The sequence below is a fragment of the Vulpes vulpes genome, chromosome 11 (assembly GCF_048418805.1).
Source record: "Vulpes vulpes isolate BD-2025 chromosome 11, VulVul3, whole genome shotgun sequence".
Classification (NCBI taxonomy): domain Eukaryota; kingdom Metazoa; phylum Chordata; class Mammalia; order Carnivora; family Canidae; genus Vulpes; species Vulpes vulpes.
In genome coordinates this window covers 20899403-20918802 of record NC_132790.1, presented here as the reverse complement: position 1 = coordinate 20918802, position 19400 = coordinate 20899403, and the positions used below count along the sequence as shown (strand labels likewise).

Here is a 19400-nt window from a genome sequence, read left to right as displayed (position 1 = left end):
AAGCAATGTAACTTGGTGCAGCTTCTAAGGAGAACAGTATGGAGTTTCATCAAGAAATTAAAAATAGAACTACCGTGTGATCCAGAAATTCCACTTCTTGGTATTTATCTGAAGGAAAGGAAAACACTAACTGGAAAAGATATCTTCATCCTCGTGTTTGTTTCGACATTACTGACAATAGCTAAGATATGTAGAAATCTAAATGTCCATCCATGAATGAGTAGATAAAGAAAATGTACACACACACACACACACACACACACACACACACACACACAAGTACAAATATTATTCGGCCATAAATAAAGAAGAAAATCTTGTCATTTGTGGCAATACAGATGGACCTTGACAGCATCATGCTGAGTGAAGTAAGTTAAAGAAAGATAAATACTGCATGATCTCACTTATATGTAGAATCTAAGAAACAAACAACAAAACAAAAAGAACTCATAGATCCAGAGAACAGACTGTTGGATGCCAGAGGTCGGGGAGTGAGCAAAATGGGAGAATAATACGTTATAGGGATGCAATGTACAGTATAGGGACTATAGTTAATAGCATTGTATTATATATTTGAAAAGTGCTAAAAGAGTAGATCTTAAAAGTTTCCATCACAAGAAAAAAAGTATAACCATGTGATGAATGTTACCTAAATTTATTGTGGCATCACTTCACAATATGCTCAAATATTGAATCATTATGTTGTTCACCTGAAGCTAATAAAATTTACATGTCAATTATATCTCAATAAAAAATTTAAAAGATATTAACAAAAACTTATCAAGTACAATATACACATAGTAAAATGAAAGAATCTTACACATATCATTTGATATATTGATATGCCATTGATATTACATTTGTAATGTTATTGTGATATGGATTTTTATGAATGCACAAACTATGTATGGTCCTATACTTTGGAATACCATTCTTGAAAGTTTCTAAGTTCCTTTCCAGTGGTTGGAACTAGCAACCATTCCCCAAACTCAAAGTATCCCTCTTAAGCTCCTTCTCTGTTTTTCCACTTTAAGAGACTCCCTTTTGGGCCACTCCTCAGCCTAATGTTCTGCATTTATGATGTTGAACAAATGCCCAAAGAGCTCTAGGGGTAATGCCTATAGTTTCCCAAGGCCTTCTAAATGGTCCCTATTCTAGCATTGTGGCTTGTTTCACTGAGTAGTACAGTATTTATTTCATGGATTGCTAAGGGCCAGTTTACCAAAATGGTGCTGGCATGCTGATTCAAATTGTATATGTGGTCAGAAGACCCATATAAAGTATTTGCTGAACACTTGTACACCTTGTGGGCAGCCCAGAAGCTATGTAATTACTGCTCAGATGAAAATACATGGCACTACCAACAATCTAGAAGAAGACTTTATGCCCTTACCAGTGAATAATTTCCAGAGTACATCATTTTTTTATATCTAGTACTATAGATTGGATGGTTTATGACTTTAATATTAATATTAGTATTAATTAAATCATATGATATATGTCTTTTGTGATGCCTTACTTCACTCAAAATTATATCTGTGATATTAACTCATGTGACTGCATTTAACTGTAACTTATTACTTTTTATTATTGCATAGTATTACATTTTATAAATGTGGCAAATTTAATTATTATTTCTGGATGGACATTTGAGTTTTATCTCATTTTGACTATTTTGAATAAAGTTATGTGTATTTATTTGTTTGAGAGACACTTCCCATTGGTAATCATTCGTGTGTATGATTGCTGAGTGACTGAGAGGGTATGTTTTTATCTTTATTAGAAAGCTCCAACAGTTTTCTGAAATTATATGTATAATGTTACATTTTCATCAGTTATATAGAAGCCAGTTGCTGCACATCCTCATCAACACTATTGGTTTTGTATGTGTGTTGGTGCGAGGGTGGATAGGTATATTTATTTTTTGCCATTATTTGTTAGCATCATGTAATGTTATTGTGATGTGGCTTCAATATACATTACCTTACCATTAATGATGTTGTAAAAACTATAACTATTGGCCATTCTCTTTAGTTTTCTTTAGTGGAATACTATTTTATTTAAAGTCTTTAGAATTGTGTTATCTTTTCCTTAGGAAGTGGTACACGTTCGTTTTATAGTCTGTGAATAATTCCTTTCTCAGATATATATCCTGAAAATATCTGCTCCCACTAGATGAATTGGCTTTCCACTCTCTACAATGTGTTTTTGGAGGAATACTAGTTCTCATGTTCAATAAAAATCAAATTTATTAATATTTTACATTAAAATTATTGATCTTTGTGTCCTTTTGAAGAAATCTTTGTTGAACTCAGTAACACAAAGACACTCTTTCATGTTACCTTTAATATTCTTTTTTTAAGTTTTTATTTAAATTCCGACTGGTTAACATGAAGCATAATATTAACTTCAGGTGTCCAATTTAGTGATTCAACATTTCCATACAATATCCAATACTCTTCATCAGTAAGTTCACATCTTTTGAAAATAAGTATACATATTTCTTATTTTGATGAAGTTCTTACAGTCCCAATAGCAACTTTGTAGGTCAGGTGATCAGTGGATCTCCTAATCATCTTGTGGTTATTTCCCCCCATTCCAGAATGTATAATTGGAATAAATATACTCAGCAATTGCCATAATCCCTCTTGCTCCATGAAGGTCAGTCTTTTCTGTACAAGGCTTCAACTGATTGGGTAAGGCCCACACATATTATGAAGGTCCCAGTTTTTGCTATGTGACCAGTAAGTTTAAAAAAAAAAATTTCATTAAACTTGTGTGTTGGCTTGGGTGAAACAAAGGTATCTTTCCACATTTTTAGTGGTTCACAACAAAGATGAAGTTCATTGTACAACTGAGAAAATGTCCTAGGAGTTGTGCCTGAATTTTTTTTATCTTTCTGTTTACCTGTTCTATTTCTTGTTCCTGCTATATTTTACTTTGACCTTACTTAAAGCCTAAATGAGTATACCCTGTGAAGACCCATGAATCAAATATTTAACTCTATGTAGTTGCTGTAGTTGTTATTTTAAGACTTATAAAAATGGAGTACACAATGCTGTCTATGCTATTTTATTGATTATTTTCTTCCCTGTGGTTACATGATTAAGGAAGTCAACTGTGCCAAGGGAGAAATAAAATTGATATTTGATGTCTTTAATTGTTGCTCCTGGAACCCACACTCTACAGCTTGTCTAATCAGTCTCATAGCTATGATGGTTCTTGGAAGCTCAGTACTCCACCATAATCAGTGAACTCTGTAAAGAGACTAATAGATAGTACTCCAAAAAAAAAAATAGTACTTGAGTTGCACTAAGACTTTATCCTTGGATCCGAATTTTAGTATGATTTACATAAATAAGTGACCTGTATTTATTTAACGATAATATTTAGTTAGTCTAGGAACAATTATCTGTTTTGTCAATTTATCTCTAATTTGATACTGCACATAAATGAAGAAACATTGTGTTTAACATCATATACTGTAAAGAATTTACTCTAAAAAAGCTTAACAACTCTTGCCTCTTTTATGGATGAAAAGGAAAAAGATTTGAAGACTCTTTCCAAATCAGGTGTTTGTAGTCAAACTTCCTTAAAAAGGAAGATCATCACTACCTGCTCTCGGATCTGCTTGGTTCTCACCCCATAAATAATGGGGTTAAGAGCAGGAGGGATGATTACATATAAATTAGCCAAGAGGATGTGGATGTAACGTGGAATATTGTGGCCAAATCGATGAGTCATAAAGGAGAAAAATGCTGGAGTGAAAAAAGCTAAGATGACACATCCATGGGAACCACAGGTATTAAGAGCTTTGAGCCTAGCCTCCCAGGAAGGGAGTCTGAAGACAGCATGTAGAATCTTCACATAGGAGAGAGCAATCAAAACAACATCCAAAAGTATCATAGAGATGAGGATTAATCCAAACAATACATTGACCTTTATGCTGACACAGGCCAGGCGGGCAATGCCCATGTGCTCACAATAGGAATGAGGTATAATATTATTCCCACAGAATGAAAGCCGTAGAAGGAGAAACACAAGTGGAAGCACCAAAGCAAAATTTTTCAGCATTCCTACTCCAGCAATAATACAAACAGTTCTGTTGGTGAGGATTGTGTTGTATCGAAGAGGGTGGCAAATGGCAACATAGGGATCAAAAGCCATGGCTACAAGCATGAATGTTTCAAAGCCTGTAAACAGGTGTATGAAGAACATTTGAGCTAAGCATCCCCCAAAGTCAATCTCACTGAAGCCGAACCAGAAAATGCTCAGCATTTTGGGAATGGTGGCAGTGGAGAGGCCCAGGTCAGTGAGAGCCAACATGGCCAATAAGTAGAACATGGGTTGGTGAAGGCTGTGCTCAGTCTGAATCACAAAAAGGATGATGACATTCCCCAGGAGGGCAATCAGATACACCGTACCAAATGGGATACCAAGCCAGAACTGCATATTTTCCAGTCCTGGGATTCCCAACAGCAGGAAGGATGAGGGGTGAATACATGAGGTATTGGCTGGAGACATACTGGCAAAGGATTCTAATTGTTACACTCTCCTCACTTGAAGGAATCTTTAGTTCTGTATGAGGCTTCCCAATGCTTCATCAATACTGCTAATGCTGAATAAAAACAAAAAAAAATGTAAGTACTACATTTCCTCTAGGAATACAGATCATGTTTTCCCTCATACATCTTTTCCTCTTTACTTTCTTTTTTTCCCAACCATCTCGTTTTATTTCAATTAATTAACTAATTAAGTAATTAATTAATTGTTTCAGAGGTAAAGTTTAGTAATTTGTCAGTTGCATATAACACTCAGTGCTCATTCCATCAAATGCCCTCCTTAATCCCCATCACCCAGTTACCCCATCACCCCCACCTACCTCCCCTCCAGCAGCCCTGTTTGTTTCCTAGAGTTAAGTCTCTTGTGGCTTACCTCTCTCTCTGATTTTTTTTATTGGATTTCAATTTGCCAGCATATAGCATATCACCCAGTGCTCATCCCATCAAGTGCCCCCGAGTGCCCACCACCCAGTCACCCCAACCCCCCTGCCCACCTCCCTTTTCACACCCCTTGTTCATTTCCCAGAGTTAAGAGTCTTTCATGTTCTGTCATCCTCACTGATATTTTCATTTTATCTCCTCTCCTTTTTATTCCCTTTCACTATTTTTTATATTCTCCAAATGAATGAGACCATATGTTTGTCCTTCTCTGATTGACTTATTTCCCTCAGCATAATACCCTCCAGTTCCATCCACGTCGAAGCAAATGGTGGGTATTTGTCATTTCTAATGGCTGAGTAATATTCCATTGTATACACATACCACATCTTCTTTATTCATTCCTCTTTACTTTCATTGATACATACATATTACAAATGAAGGAGAATATTGCTTAAGAAATGACGGAAATCCCTGGGTGGCGCCGTGGTTTAGCACCTGCCTTTAGCTCAGGGAGTGATCTCGGGATCCTGGGATCGAGTCCTGCATCAGGCTCCCTATGGGGAGCCTGCCTCTCCCTCTGCTTCTTCCTCTGCCTATGTCTCTGCCTCTCTGTGTGCGTGTCTCTCATAAATAAATAAAGTCTTTAAAAACCAATGAATGGTTATTTAGATATTGTATGAGATCATCTAAATTAATTTTAGTGAGAACAATGACTAAGCCATTTGATATAAGATTCTATATTAGGCTCTAACTTTTAGAAAATATTTATAGATTGGGAAAAGATATACACATTGATATCCCACTGATAAAATAATATAATCTATGAGCACTGACAATATTGTAGGTTTCAGAAGCATTTTTTAAGATCATCTATTTAAAAACAAACAAAAAGCAGAAATAGGCCCATAAATACAGAGAACAAACTGATAGTTGCCAGAGGGCAGGGGTATGGGAAAACGGACAAAATGAATGAAGGGTAGTAGGAGATACAGGCTTCCAGTTATGGAATTAACAGAGATAAAAGCACAGGGAATATAGTCAATGGTAATGTAATAGCATTGTATGGTGACAAATGGTACTTACACTTGTGGTAAGCACAGCATAATGTATAAATGTGTCAAATCACTATGCTGAACATCTGAAACTAATGTAACATTGGGCATCAACAATACTTCAATAAAATAATAATAATATGGTTAAAGAACATTTAACTACAAATATGAATCCAATATATTCCTCTGTGCATTTCCACTTACAACCTATGGACTTTTATTTCTGATACTTAATATGGCTTGTCTTTCTTTTTCAACTTGTTTGTAGATAATTCTCATCAACATATCAGCATATCTTTTGCTTTTTCTAAATTAATGTTACTTTTGTCATTAAGGGATGAAGACATTTGCTTCCTTCTTTAAAACAAAGACCTTGCTTGATGAGGCCACAGAGTTCCCAAAATTCAATTAAACATAATTAATCTTAGATATAAAACCTTTATTAAAATATTGACTGAGGCTTAAAGCACTGACTGAACCATTCAGGCTCCTCATTTATGTACCTTATTCCTCATAGCAGACAAGTTGGGTTTACTTCACTTCTAAATAACCCATACTATTTCCAAGTTTGTCCCAAAGTGGGAATTCATCAATATTGTCATTGCTATTAGAAGGCAGAGAAGAAGTACAGAAATAATAGTGTTATATAAGCATTTAACACTATTTGAATTTCACAAAGAAATTTCAGACAAATTATACCACTTGCTACTCACATCAGCCACGTGGGGACAACAGGACAGATTCTGGCTCTTGAATCAGTAGATTTCTTTTATGTCTGGATCACAGGAACACATCTCCATCCTCAAAACAACTGCTTGGTTGCAGTCACCACCCTCTGATCTCCTCGTATTCCTAGAGTTCTACTCAAATTCATGTATTAATGGGATTTTCATATTGTCTCAAGCATTTAGCCCTTTATTGGGCTTCTTGAATTACTTACCCTCACAGTCAGCATTCCAAATTTCCTGCCACCTTCTTCTTCTTCATTCTCTACTACTTCTTGCATATTTTACTAATATACTTTCTCTAAATTAACATTTCTAAAAAATGAGAACCAAAGATAAATGTGTTCTTAATTATAATCAATAAACAACAGCTCTTTGAAGAGGATGAAAATAGCATTAATATGAGACATGACCTCTTCCTACAAGCCAAGGAAGTTTGAGCATTGCACAATATACTATGTACTTGAGATTGCGGACAATCAAGGTCAATTTTAAGAATAAAAGAGGACCTGAACCTGTGAGTATGCTGAGAAAGATGAAATCTCTAAAAGTGGAAATGTTTAGGAGAGATCCTCCAGACAGGTGTGAGGAAAGGGAGGAGGAACAAGTATCATCCTCCAGTTAATCCTCCACATCTTACCTAAGTTATCCACTCTCAAAAAGGCCATCACTGAATTAAGTGTATTAGCTGGTAAGAATCTCTTCTAAGACCCTCTTATTCTACTACACAGCTTTCTGTCTATCTACTTTATCAACGTCTGAGTTCCCATTTAATTGTAAGCTTATGCAGGTTGCAGAGGAGGCCAGAGAGCACTTTGGTCATCATTATTTCTCTAGCATAACATCTGGCAGATAGCTGCCACTCAAAACATTTTTGAATGGAAGACTGGATAAGCAAGTAATTGTTAATTCTAACTCCTTGTCAAAAGTCATAATGTTAGAAGGACGAGAACAGAAAACACTGTGTATGTGGCAGTTAAGGATAGAGAAATGAGATTCAAAACCATGATCCTTATCAGGAAACTACGAATATATAAAATAACTTCTTGATCAGAGGCTTTCCTGACAAGGGGTCTATTAATGGGCCTCCGGTATAGCAAAGAGAGAATACAAGGCAGACACTGTAGGAATACTTAGCAAAAGCAGGTGGTATGACAATCAAAAATAGGCAATAACATATGAATGATAACTTTATTTTGTATATCTTATTCTTCACATGGAAACTCTTGGCTATTGTGGTGCTCAATGGCATTAACTGATATCAATATAAAAGTTTCATAGTGGTGCATTTTGCAAAATCTGAGCTATTCAGTCTTTTACAATGCCAAGTGTTTTCACATAAAATCATTATTTTGTCTAACCTAGAGTGCCTAACTAAATCGAATTTTTCAAGGGCCAAAAGGATGAGGCCAGAGAAATTTGTAATCAAAGCCTTAGTATTGCAAGTGAATTTAAGAGACCTCAAGAAAAGAGACTAGGACAGGAGGTGGAAAAGGAATGACTGAAAGACAACATCATTCTGCATGCCACCTATCCTGGAGATGCTTATGCCATCTATCCAGGTCTTTATCCATGTGTAGAATAAACAATAAAAACTCAAGAACTATGATAAAACCAAAAACACATTCTATTGGGTATTCTGCAGTGCTGAGTAAAGGGAGAGCCTTCCCTGAGATAAGAATTGTTCATTTGCAAACCACGGAGCAAGACTAGTTTAGGAGCAACTACCATGTGCCAGATTCATATCAACACAAATGAGATCCACCCTCCTAATCCAGACCAAATAGGCAGATAGATATCTAAATAAATACATACATGTTCATGATGTGGGGGATGGAAAGAAGGTCATCTTATTTTTTTTTTTAGATCATCTTATTTTTACCAAACTAGGCCCTAGTATTAGGAAAATAGTAAAAGATAGATAGACTGGAAGAGTCAGTGAGTAATGACTGAATTTTGCCATTAGGAAAGTGATATCTTTAAATGAACATCATTTTTTCAAATGTTTTGTATTTTTATCCACAGCTTATATATGTAATGCTAAAATTGCTTGATAATAGGGAAGACTAAAATAAGAGTGAATATATATATATATATATATATATATATATATATATATATATATCTAAACATCTAAACCTGTGGCCATATAATATGCACAGATCAGAATAAAAAATAGAAAATGTATTGAAAAAAATTGAGAATATCATTTTTATATTAAATACAAAAGAAATTCTGAAATAAGCAATCACATAATAAAGTTAAGTAGAATTAGTCTGAAAGAGCTTTAGAAATGGGAGGGAAAGGAAGAGAGATAGAGAAGAGGAAAGACGGAACAGAGAGATTGGGAGAGAGAGAGGAAAATGAGGCAAGATGGGACAGAATGGGAAAGAGAAAACAGGTGAGAGAAAGGTCATAATACCTCCACAACATAAGCTTTTTGCTTAGTTTATTCCTTATCATTAAGGTAGTTATGCTTGTTGTGAAAAAAAATTGTAAAACACTAAAATATGCAAAATTACCTGAAATTCCACCAATTAGAAATTCCATGTAAAATATTTTGGTTTATGGCTTAAAATTAATATTTATATCATATATAACTATATATCATAAATTTAATGAGGGGATTAGATCAATAAACCCAAGCCCAAATCTTCCTAACCTATATGTTTAAATACACATAGCAGCCAAGCATATATCCAACTTACCAGCTTCAGGAAAAGCCAATATTGAAAGAATCTACAATCCTGACCAATATCTGCTCCAAGTATGTCTTAGCACCATAACTTGGGTTCAAGGAGAAAAGTTTATACTGATATTGAAAATCTTCTAACAGAGTAGCTGATCTTCTGGGGCCACACCAGAGAGAACATGAACAACAATGAATTCACAAGTTCTCAACACAGGTTTATGGGTAGAAAAAAAGCACAGGGGCAACAGAATCTCTTGGGACTTTCAAGTTTCTTCTCTTAGATTCCCAACTTGAAAGAATTTCTCATTCTCTACAATCCACTCTCTCTAATTATTCTCTTCCCATTAGCCCCACAAGAATGATATCTAAGCCAGCCTGTAATTTTTCCACCTCATTACCCATGGCTGTTCTACACTCTAATGATTGTACCACTTTTTTCCAGCAAATATCATTTACTTAATTTAGAAGTCAAGTTAGCCACTGAGCACTTATTTAAAATTAAGTATGTGATCAATAATATCTTGCATCCATAAATCTTTTCTCCAAGAAGTTTAAATTCTGGTTGCATAGTTAATACTAACCACATATGACTATACAAATAACTAAGTTTTAACATATATGGGGCATTTTAGAATTACAGAAATTCAAGGAACTGATGAGTTTTCTAGGCTTCCTAACTCAATTTCCTTTAGAGGAGGCTTTGAAAGTGGCACAATAAAAACTGCAAAGCAAAGTAGCAACATATATCATTTGAGGACATCACAGAAAGATTATGTACTGTGTTTAGCCTGGATAAGTATAAAATCATGAAAGACTGGCTCTCTTCTGAGAAAGAAAAAAGCTATATTAGGGATCCCTGGGTGGCGCAGCGGTTTAGCACCTGCCTTCGGCCCAGGGCGTGATCCTGGAGACCCGGGATCGAATCCCACGTCGGGCTCCCGGTGCATGGAGCCTGCTTCTCCCTCTGCCTATGTCTCTGCCTCTCTCTCTCTCTCTCTCTCTCTCTCTCTCTCTCTCTCTGTGACTATCATTAAAAAAAGCAGCTCTAATATCTGTCAGCTGATAGCTATCCAGACACCAATATCTTGACCATGATGATGTCCAGTTAATATAAACAATTTCACTAAGTATGATCATCAGGCAAGGTCACTTTGTGTTTGTGCTGATGGAGTGTAACAAAAACTCTTCTTTTGGGGATCCCTGGGTGGCTCAGCAGTTTAGCACTTGCCTTTGGCCCAGGGCATGATCCTGGAGTCCCAGGATCCAGTCCCACATCAGGCTCCCTGCATGGAGCCTGCTTCTCCCTCTGCCTGTGTCTCTGCCCGCCCCGCCCCCTCTCTGTGTCTCTCATGAATAAATAAATCTTTAAAAAACAACAACAACAACAACAACAACAACACTCTTCTTTCTGTAAGTATGTCTGAGCAGAGACAAAAGATACAGTTAAAAAAAAAAGTTTTCTCCTAGCTAATGTGAGTGACTGTGGCTATTTTAATAAAATATATCTTGAGCCCCACTCCATTTCTCCTACTTTCTATTTAAAAGTTATTGATAACCTATAATAGAATTAGTCCTTTTTCTTAAAAGCATCTGCTTCTGAAAAATATCCCCTAAACAAGTACAAATCCAATATCAAGCTCTTCCTTGAACACTCTTACTGAGATCCCTAACATTTCACCACAGCATGTAGCGTCTCTTGTGCAACAGGTGGTAAACTCTCCTTTTTAAAAAACTATAATCATATTCCTGGTGACTGTTGGCTAGAGATCATTAATACTTCCTATGTATGAGAGTGTCAGCTGGTCCACGTGCTTCCAGTAATTGGCGTTCTTGGGGTTTTTTCATCTGAATAAGTTCTAGTGCTCCCTCATTGTATTTTAGTGTGCATTTCCCTGAAGTCCAGTGATGCCAAGCATTTTTCATGTATTTATTTACCATCCATATAATTTTCTTTGCTGAAGAGTCTGTTCAAATCATTTGTCCATATTTTAAATTGGGTTGTTTACTTAATTTTGAGTTTTGAGAGTTCTTTATATATTCTGGATACAAGTCTTTCATGACATATGTGTTTTGCACATATTGTCTCCTACTCTATAATTTGCTTTTTCCTTCCCTAAATAGTAACTCTTTTTTATATAAATTTATTTTTTATTGGTGTTCAATTTGCCAACATATAGCATAACACCCAGTGCTCATCCCATCAAGTGCCCCCCTCAGCGCCTGTCACCCAGTCACCCCCATCCCCTGCCACCTCCCTTTCCACCCCCTTAGTTTGTTTCCCAGAGTTAGGAGTCTCTCATGTAACTCTTAAGGAGAAAAAAATTTTATTTATTAAGTTTTTGTTTTAATTCCAGTATAGTTAACATTTAGTGTTATATTAGTTTCAGGTGTACAGTATAGTGTTTCAAAACTTCCATACATCACCTGGTACAATTCACAAATGCACTCCTTAATGCCCATCATCTATTCCATCCATCCTCCCCCACCTCCCTTCTGGTATCCATCAATTTGTTCTCTACAGTTAAGAGTCTGTTTCTTGGTTTCTCTCTCTCTCTCTCTCTCTCTCTGTGTGTGTGTGTCTCTCTCATGAATAAATAAATAAAATCTTTTAAAAAATTCTATATGTAGAAAATCCTAAAATTGCCACCAAAAACTACTATAACTGATAACTGAATTCAGTAAGATAGATTGGTAGGAAAGAAGTAATGTTTTCATTATTTTCAAATGATATAATACTATGCATAGAAAAGCCTTAAAGATTCCACTAAAAATCTACTATAACTGATAGCTGAATTCAGTAAGATAGCAAAATCAGCATACAAAAATCTGTTGCATTTCCATATACTAGTAATGAAGCAGCAGAAAGTGAAATTAAGAAAACAATTTCATTTTTAACTGCACCAAAAATGATAAAGTACATAGGAATACACCTAACCAAAAAATTTAAAGACCTATACTCTGAAAACTATGAAACACTGATGAAAGAAATTAAAGGTGACACAAAGAAATGAAAAAGCATTACATGCTCATGGATTGGAGGAACAAATATTGTTAAAATATCCATTTTTTTTTCTCTTGCACTCTTAGTGGCTCAGGAAAAACAATTGCTCTAATTAATTTACCTTGTAAGTTTACTAGTAACTAGACATCCTGGTAAGGATAAGTCACTGCTATTGGTTTATATGAGTCTAATTTGACACTTCCGCCCTTGTAGTAACACTCTATTCTTGAAGTTTAAAAGATGCATGTGTATAGATGTAGGTAGATACATGTGTGTATTTTTTTCTACTTGGTTTATTTGTTGTTTATACTTACAGTTTTCATTCTCATTGGTACATAGTATTTCACTGTTTGAATATATCACACTTTCTTTATACATTCTAGTATTAATGTACATTTGAGCTGTCTCAATTGTTTATTGTTACATATAGTGCTTCTATGATCATTGATGTACATGTCTTTCAGTGAATTTATGTAATACTTTTATTGGGTATTATTTTAGGAGTGGAAGTTTGGGATCATGGCATATGCACATGACTAGTTTTCTGTGATTCTGCCAATTTTCAAAACTTTTTTAAAGATTTTATTTATGAGAGAGAGAGAGAGAGACAGAGAGAGAAGCAGGCTCCATGCAGGGAACCCAACGTCGGACTTGATCCTGGGTCTCCAGGACTGGGCCCTGGGCTGAAGGCAAAACTAAACCTCTGAGCCACCCGGGCTGTCCCTAGTTTTCTAAATTGATTTTACCAATTTACCTTCTCACTAGCAATGTCTGAAGATTCTAGTTGCTCTGGATGCATACTGCTACTTAACTAATTTTATCCATTCTGGTCATCCATAGTAGACCTAGTTGGTAACTTCAAATGTATTTTCTTTATGTTTAAGGAAGTAGACCATCATTTTGTGTTCATTGGCATATCCTCCTTTATGAAATCCTATACAAGTCTTTTACTAATTTTTCTATGTGGTGATGTTCTTTTTCTTTTCTATCTATAGGAGTCCTCTATATATTCTGTAAAACAAGTCATCTGGTTTACCTACTTTCTCTGTTAATAGTGTCTTTGATGAAAGATACTCTTAATTTGAACATACACTCACTAGTCAATATGTTCCCTATATTGTTAATATATCTGTATGTATGTGTGTCTTATTTTAGGATCTTTCCTTATTGTAAGGTTCTGAAGATATTCTCTCTTTTTTTTCCTAGAGACTCCATTGTTTTTTCCTTTCAAGCTTACACCTACAATTCATTTGGGAAGGATGTTTGTGTGATAAATATCAAGATTCATTATTTTTTCATGACTCTCCAATCAATCCGGTATCTTTTATTAATACTATATTTTGTCATGGTAGTGCCATGTTATCTCTGCCATAATTCAAATAAATATGTATCTTGGGGTCTTTTTCTGGACTCTGTGCAACCTCATTGGACTGGTTTTCTACAATTGAGTCAAAAGCAAACTATTCAATTACTTTAGCTTTGCTATCGGTCTTTATCGCCTTTCAGCAGGTCTTGTGTTCTGTCAGAATAAATCTTCTAACTTTGTTCTTCAGGAAAAACTTAGTTAATCTTAGCTAAGCATATATATTTGGGCTCTTTCTTGTCCATGAGTGTGATATCATTCCAGATATTCTTGATTATGCTGAGGTAACACCCATCGTCTCCCAAATTTCAGTGTGTTAAACAATCAAAGGTTTAATTCTTGTTTAGATTACACAACCAATAGAGGTTTTGGGGGTGGGGAAAGATTCTATTGTAGTCACTCAAGGATCTATTCTGATGAAGGCACCAGAATTTTTGATAAAGCATATTAACAAAAGCCTTCAGGGTACACAAGAGTAGGGGGAGGGAAATGGAGAAGTACATAATCACTCTTAAATGCTTCCTCTCAGAATTGACATATGTCAGGTCACTGATTTAACTAGTCCCATGGCCAAGTGTAACTGCAAGAATTTGGACACATGTAATCCATTCATGTTCCTGGAAGAAAAAGAAAGCTGGAAATATCAGTAAACACCAGTCATGTCTAACCTAGATGTGCCAAGCAAATATTTTTAACCTTTATCCTCTTATTACTAAAAAAAAAATTTGTAAGCTAGATGTCCTTCCTCAAAGGAAGAGAGGCACCTGAGTGTCTCACTCAGTTAAGTCCCTAACTCTTGACTTTGGCTGAAGTCATGATCTCAGGGTCTTGAGATGGAGCCACACGTCTGGGGTCCTCACCCAATGGAAAGTCTACCAGAGATTTTCTCTCCTTCTCCCTCTGCCCCTTCCCACCATGTGCACCCCCTCCCTCTCTCTAAGGAAAGAAATCAAAATGAAACAAACAAAAAATAAAATCTCCTTTATGACTAGGTCAATAATTTTCCATATGACTATTTTAGAAATTGAAAAAAAGTCAAATACAGTTCTAGTTTCATGTGGCTATTTTTAATATATTAGCCCAGCTTCTGAATATTTACTTAATATTATTACAAAGCTTCTATAAAGTGCCTCCCAAATATAAATTAATATGTAATCCTATAGCATGATGATGTTCTTTGCCTTAGTAGCCTAACTGCTATCATTAGTTTCTTAGAATATTGGATGCTGTCTTTCCATCCGTCTATCACCAACCAGCCACGTATCATTCAGCACATGCAGAAGTTAATAAATATTCACTTAATGAATGTATCTTTCATAATCATGTACCATTATTTCCTGCTCTATTTCATTTCTAAATGCATGCCTTCTATTTCTCTAGATGCCTGGGGCCAAAATATCAATCGTAGCTTTTTATGGACAAGTTTTTCATCTACAGTTTATTTATATGAAAATACAAATATTAAGTGATTACATCATAGGATCCACATAAGAAATAAGTGTCTTACTGTAAGTACATTATTTAGAGCAGTAAATCATAGTAAGTTAAATAATGTCATTAGTATTTTAAGAATTCTGTCACCAAAATTACGTATAATCCTTGAACAAATTTCATTCTGTTGCTTTCATATTTCTTCTGGTGATTCAGAAACTAGTATAATTCTAAAACTACCTGACTTAAGAATCTATTCCTAACAGCTGAATTTTCAGATGAATAATTTAGCAATACTCAGCATCAAACTCTCACTTGAAAGCTTGTGAATATAGTAATGACTTTATAGGACTACCTTGATTATCAGATAGTATAAGTATAAGCACTTTGTAAAAGATGCAATACTTAAAAATTGTAATATTATCACCAATAAATTTATTATTATCTGTAAACTCAGTGGATTACAGAGAAAGAAATGTTCATATTCACCTTTGCTACTTCTATCTTTTAAAACGATAACCCCCTTCTAATGAGTGAATGGAGCAAATATGAACTGTAATTCTAGGACTACCAATGGTTAAATGTCTTTTAAAAAAATCCTCAAAACCCGTTCTCTAATCTGCTTGGTCCTGACCCCATAGATTGCAGGATTGAGAGCTGGTGGAACAACGATGTATAGATTGGCTAAAAAAATGTGGATATATTTGGGGATGTTGTGGCCAAAACGATGTGTCAAGAAAGAGAAAAAGGCTGGAGTGAAAAAGGCTGAAATAACACCAATGTGGGACCCACAGGTGTTGAGAGCTTTCAGCCGAGCCTCCTTGGAGGGCAAGCAGAAAACAGCATGGAGGATCCTGACATAGGAAAGAATAATAAGAAGCACATCCAATAATAAAACAGACATATCCCCAAGACCAAATATTATGTTGACTTTGATGCTGGCACAAGCCAGACGGGCAATGCCCATGTGTTCACAATAGGTATGAGGGATGATGTGGTGCCCACAAAAGGGCAGCCTCAGGAGGAGAAACACCAGTGGGATCACCAGGCAAAGACTCCTCAGAATAGCAATGCCTGCAATGATGATGATGATTCTGTTGGTGAAGATCATGGTGTACCGAAGAGGTTTACAAATGGCAATGTAGCGGTCAAAGGCCATGGCCACCAACACAATGCTCTCCATGGCAGTGAAGAAATGGATGAAGAACATCTGGGAAAGACAGCTTTCAAAAGATATATCTCTGAGGCTGAACCAGAAGATGCCCAACATTTTTGGGATGGTGGCTGTGGACAAGCCCAGGTCAATGCAGTCCAACATGGCCAGAAAGTAGTACATGGGCTCATGGAGATTATGCTCAGTCAGGATCACAAATAAGACAGCAGTATTCCCCAGGAGTGCAACAAGATACACAAATAAAAAGGGAAATCCGATCCAGAAATGCACATCTTCTAGCCCTGGTATACCCAAGAGTAGGAATGAAGAAGGGTGAAACTGGGTATCATTAAGAATGGACATTGTCTCTGTTATTGTTGGTGACTGGATATAACCATGTTAGATGTCAACTTCCCATTAGTGACTCTTGCTTCAATTTCATCTTTTTCCTGACTCCTGGTTAAATGCAAAATGAGTGTGCAGTATTCATTTTCTCCCATTTCTTCCAATATTATCAAAACTTATCTGTCATCCTTAGCAGAACATCAGAGGGCTCCAGGAATAGAGCAAGTCTCTCTATTCCTCAGATCATTCCTCTATGTTAAAGATTGAACAAGAGAGGGAAGAAGAATATCCATCTATCAGATAGATATTCAAGGCAGGGTTTTGTTCTTTGTATTTCATGGTGTTACAGGCACTGCATTTAATTTATATGAAAAATGCTTTACCATATGTAATTCAACCCATTCTCTTATTGGGGAATTTGAGGACTATTAATGTGAGTTTTGTGTGTGCTTATGTATATGTATATTATACATATATATATGTATATGTGTGTGTTTGTGCATATACCTCTCTTTGATTCTGAAACAGAGACAACAAATTTAGTTTTGTTTACTCATGCACCTGAAACTATTGTATGTGTAATACAAATTCTCAGGGAAAAAAAAAAGTTTAAGTGAAAGTCAGAGGAAAGTCATAACAACAACCAGCACTCAAGTGAACTAGATTGTAAGATTGTAGAATTGTAGATTGATATTTACATCCAAAGAAGGAAACCAATCTCATTCCCACCCCTAATTTTCTGGGAGCATTAACCTCCTATGAGTATGTATCCTCCTGAGTGCTTCAACAGCCACATTTCCAAATCAGTTAACCAATAGTCATTTATTCATTCCATAAGTGTGTGTATACTGATCTATTCTATCAATATATATTCACATATCCTCAAATCTTTGCCAAATAGAGTGATGTGACTGGGCCCCAGCCTCTCCTCCTGGGGACCATGATTTCTACCATCCTGAAACAAATTGTACAAGACAATCATTTTCTCAATTCCACATCATGTTACTCATTACTTTACCATATTCCACGGCCTCCACCTACCCACTCACCTTGCCCCACATACATAAATACCATTTCATGTCCTGTAAATGATAAAGAAAAGGAGAAATGATTATTCCAGTGTTTTTCAACCAGTGGTCATTTTCTCCCTAGGGTATACTTGTTAATGTCTGGAAATATCTCTGACTGTCAGAATTTGAGGGAAGTGTTACCAGTATCTATTGGGTAGGTGCCAGAAATGCTGCTAAACATCCCACAGTTCATGGAACAGCCCCCACTCCCAGAACAAAGAATGGTATGCCCCCAAACGTCAATAGTGCCAAGGTTGAGAAACTCTACTGTGCACCTTTTCATCTTATCCATCCCTAATTCCCAGTCCCATGGTATATGCTACTCCGAAATAACCAGAACTACCCACATGCTATCCCATTACTCAGCTACCTTTTCACCTTGGTTTTGGACCCTATTCAAGATAAGACAAAACAAAATGAAACAAACTCTACCAGCATTCATAGTTATCCTTCATGATGTTTCATCCATGAATTTCACTGGTAAAAAACATACCTGTTTATCTAATTTATTAGGCCTGGAAATGTGTCAGTTACCAAGGAAACGTGGTCATTGATCTCTTAATATTCACATTAGTTTCCTAGTATATAAGGTAAGAAAAAGTAGCTGAGCTGATACAGAATTTCCTTCTGCATGTTACCTGGGGCTGCATGCATGAGACTAAAAAGGCAAAGAGATATATATACTCATAGGAATATCTGTAATCATGATTGTTTATGAGTATAAAATTTGGTAATGCCCAAATCTTGTTTGTGTATTCTCTTTACCTTTTTCCCTATGTTTATGCATTTCCTGCATTTATCTGTATTATGTCCTTACTTTCCTTCCCTCTCCCTATTCTGGGTAAGCCTGAACTCATTTCCCATTTCTCATGCTATTTCCCACAGCCCTAACCAATGACAACACAGCCTTACCTAGCTTTCCAAATGTCTCTGAGAGGATGGACTTTGGAAATATTGTCTGACATTTCTCTGGATCCACACTTTCCTATGCAAGGAGTAGGCATTTATATTGATGCAGCTGCCCTGCTTCCAGTGGGATCCGGCTGTAGTTTCCCCTGTTTCTTAGCATCAACTGTGATATTCACTGGAGGGTTATAAAACACCTCCCCATACTCACTGGAACTACAGGGCAAGAACCATCTACTCTTTCCTTTCAATTGAGATTCTGTATCTTTTCTGCTTTCAAATTAAAAGTCTAAGCTCCTGATTAATACTTGAGCTGTCAAGATGTTTATCAGCTACCTCCGCCAATGTTGTATTCCATCAGTCTGCCCTTGCTCTTTTGGTTCTACATCATCTGTGTTATAGCCTAAATCAATGTTTCTATAATTCCTCTGCCCCACTCCTGATGACCTATTCTTGTGAAAGGCAAGATAAAGCAAAAAAGATATAAGGAGACAAGATCCTGTAAAGAAGGAAGCTCAAAAGTTGAGCTAAACTTCTTACTTATCATTACCCCACTAATTGTTTAATGATTGCAGGAGCAAGGAAAGGCACTGATGATCAGGGTAGAGGAAAGCCACTCAGACACAAGGAAATTTACAGACCTTAGCTCCATATAACAGTGTTAGCTGAGCCTATCTATCCACTTTCCTAGTCTGGACCCCAGACATCAAACTGAAGAG

At 36.1% G+C, this 19400-nt stretch overlaps 2 protein-coding genes across 2 annotated transcripts; both read right to left on the bottom strand.

Annotated features, from left to right (window-relative positions):
• Window positions 1-3582: 3582 nt before the first annotated feature.
• Window positions 3583-4524, bottom strand: LOC112910943 (olfactory receptor 52E8-like). The gene has a single exon (XM_025987256.1). The coding sequence runs from the start codon at window positions 4522-4524 to the stop codon at window positions 3583-3585; it is 942 nt and encodes a 313-aa protein (XP_025843041.1).
• An 11260-nt stretch (window positions 4525-15784) lies between these two features.
• LOC112910935 (olfactory receptor 52E8-like) lies at window positions 15785-16723 on the bottom strand. Its single transcript, XM_025987249.2, has one exon. It carries the CDS (start codon window positions 16721-16723, stop codon window positions 15785-15787), a length of 939 nt encoding a protein of 312 aa, XP_025843034.2.
• Window positions 16724-19400: the final 2677 nt, after the last annotated feature.

Bases quoted from the DNA above. Each gene is read 5' to 3' on its own strand.
- LOC112910935 (XM_025987249.2), bottom strand. From the start codon at position 16,723: ATGTCCATTCTTAATGATACCCAGTTTCACCCTTCTTCATTCCTACTC.
- LOC112910943 (XM_025987256.1), bottom strand. From the start codon at position 4,524: ATGTCTCCAGCCAATACCTCATGTATTCACCCCTCATCCTTCCTGCTG.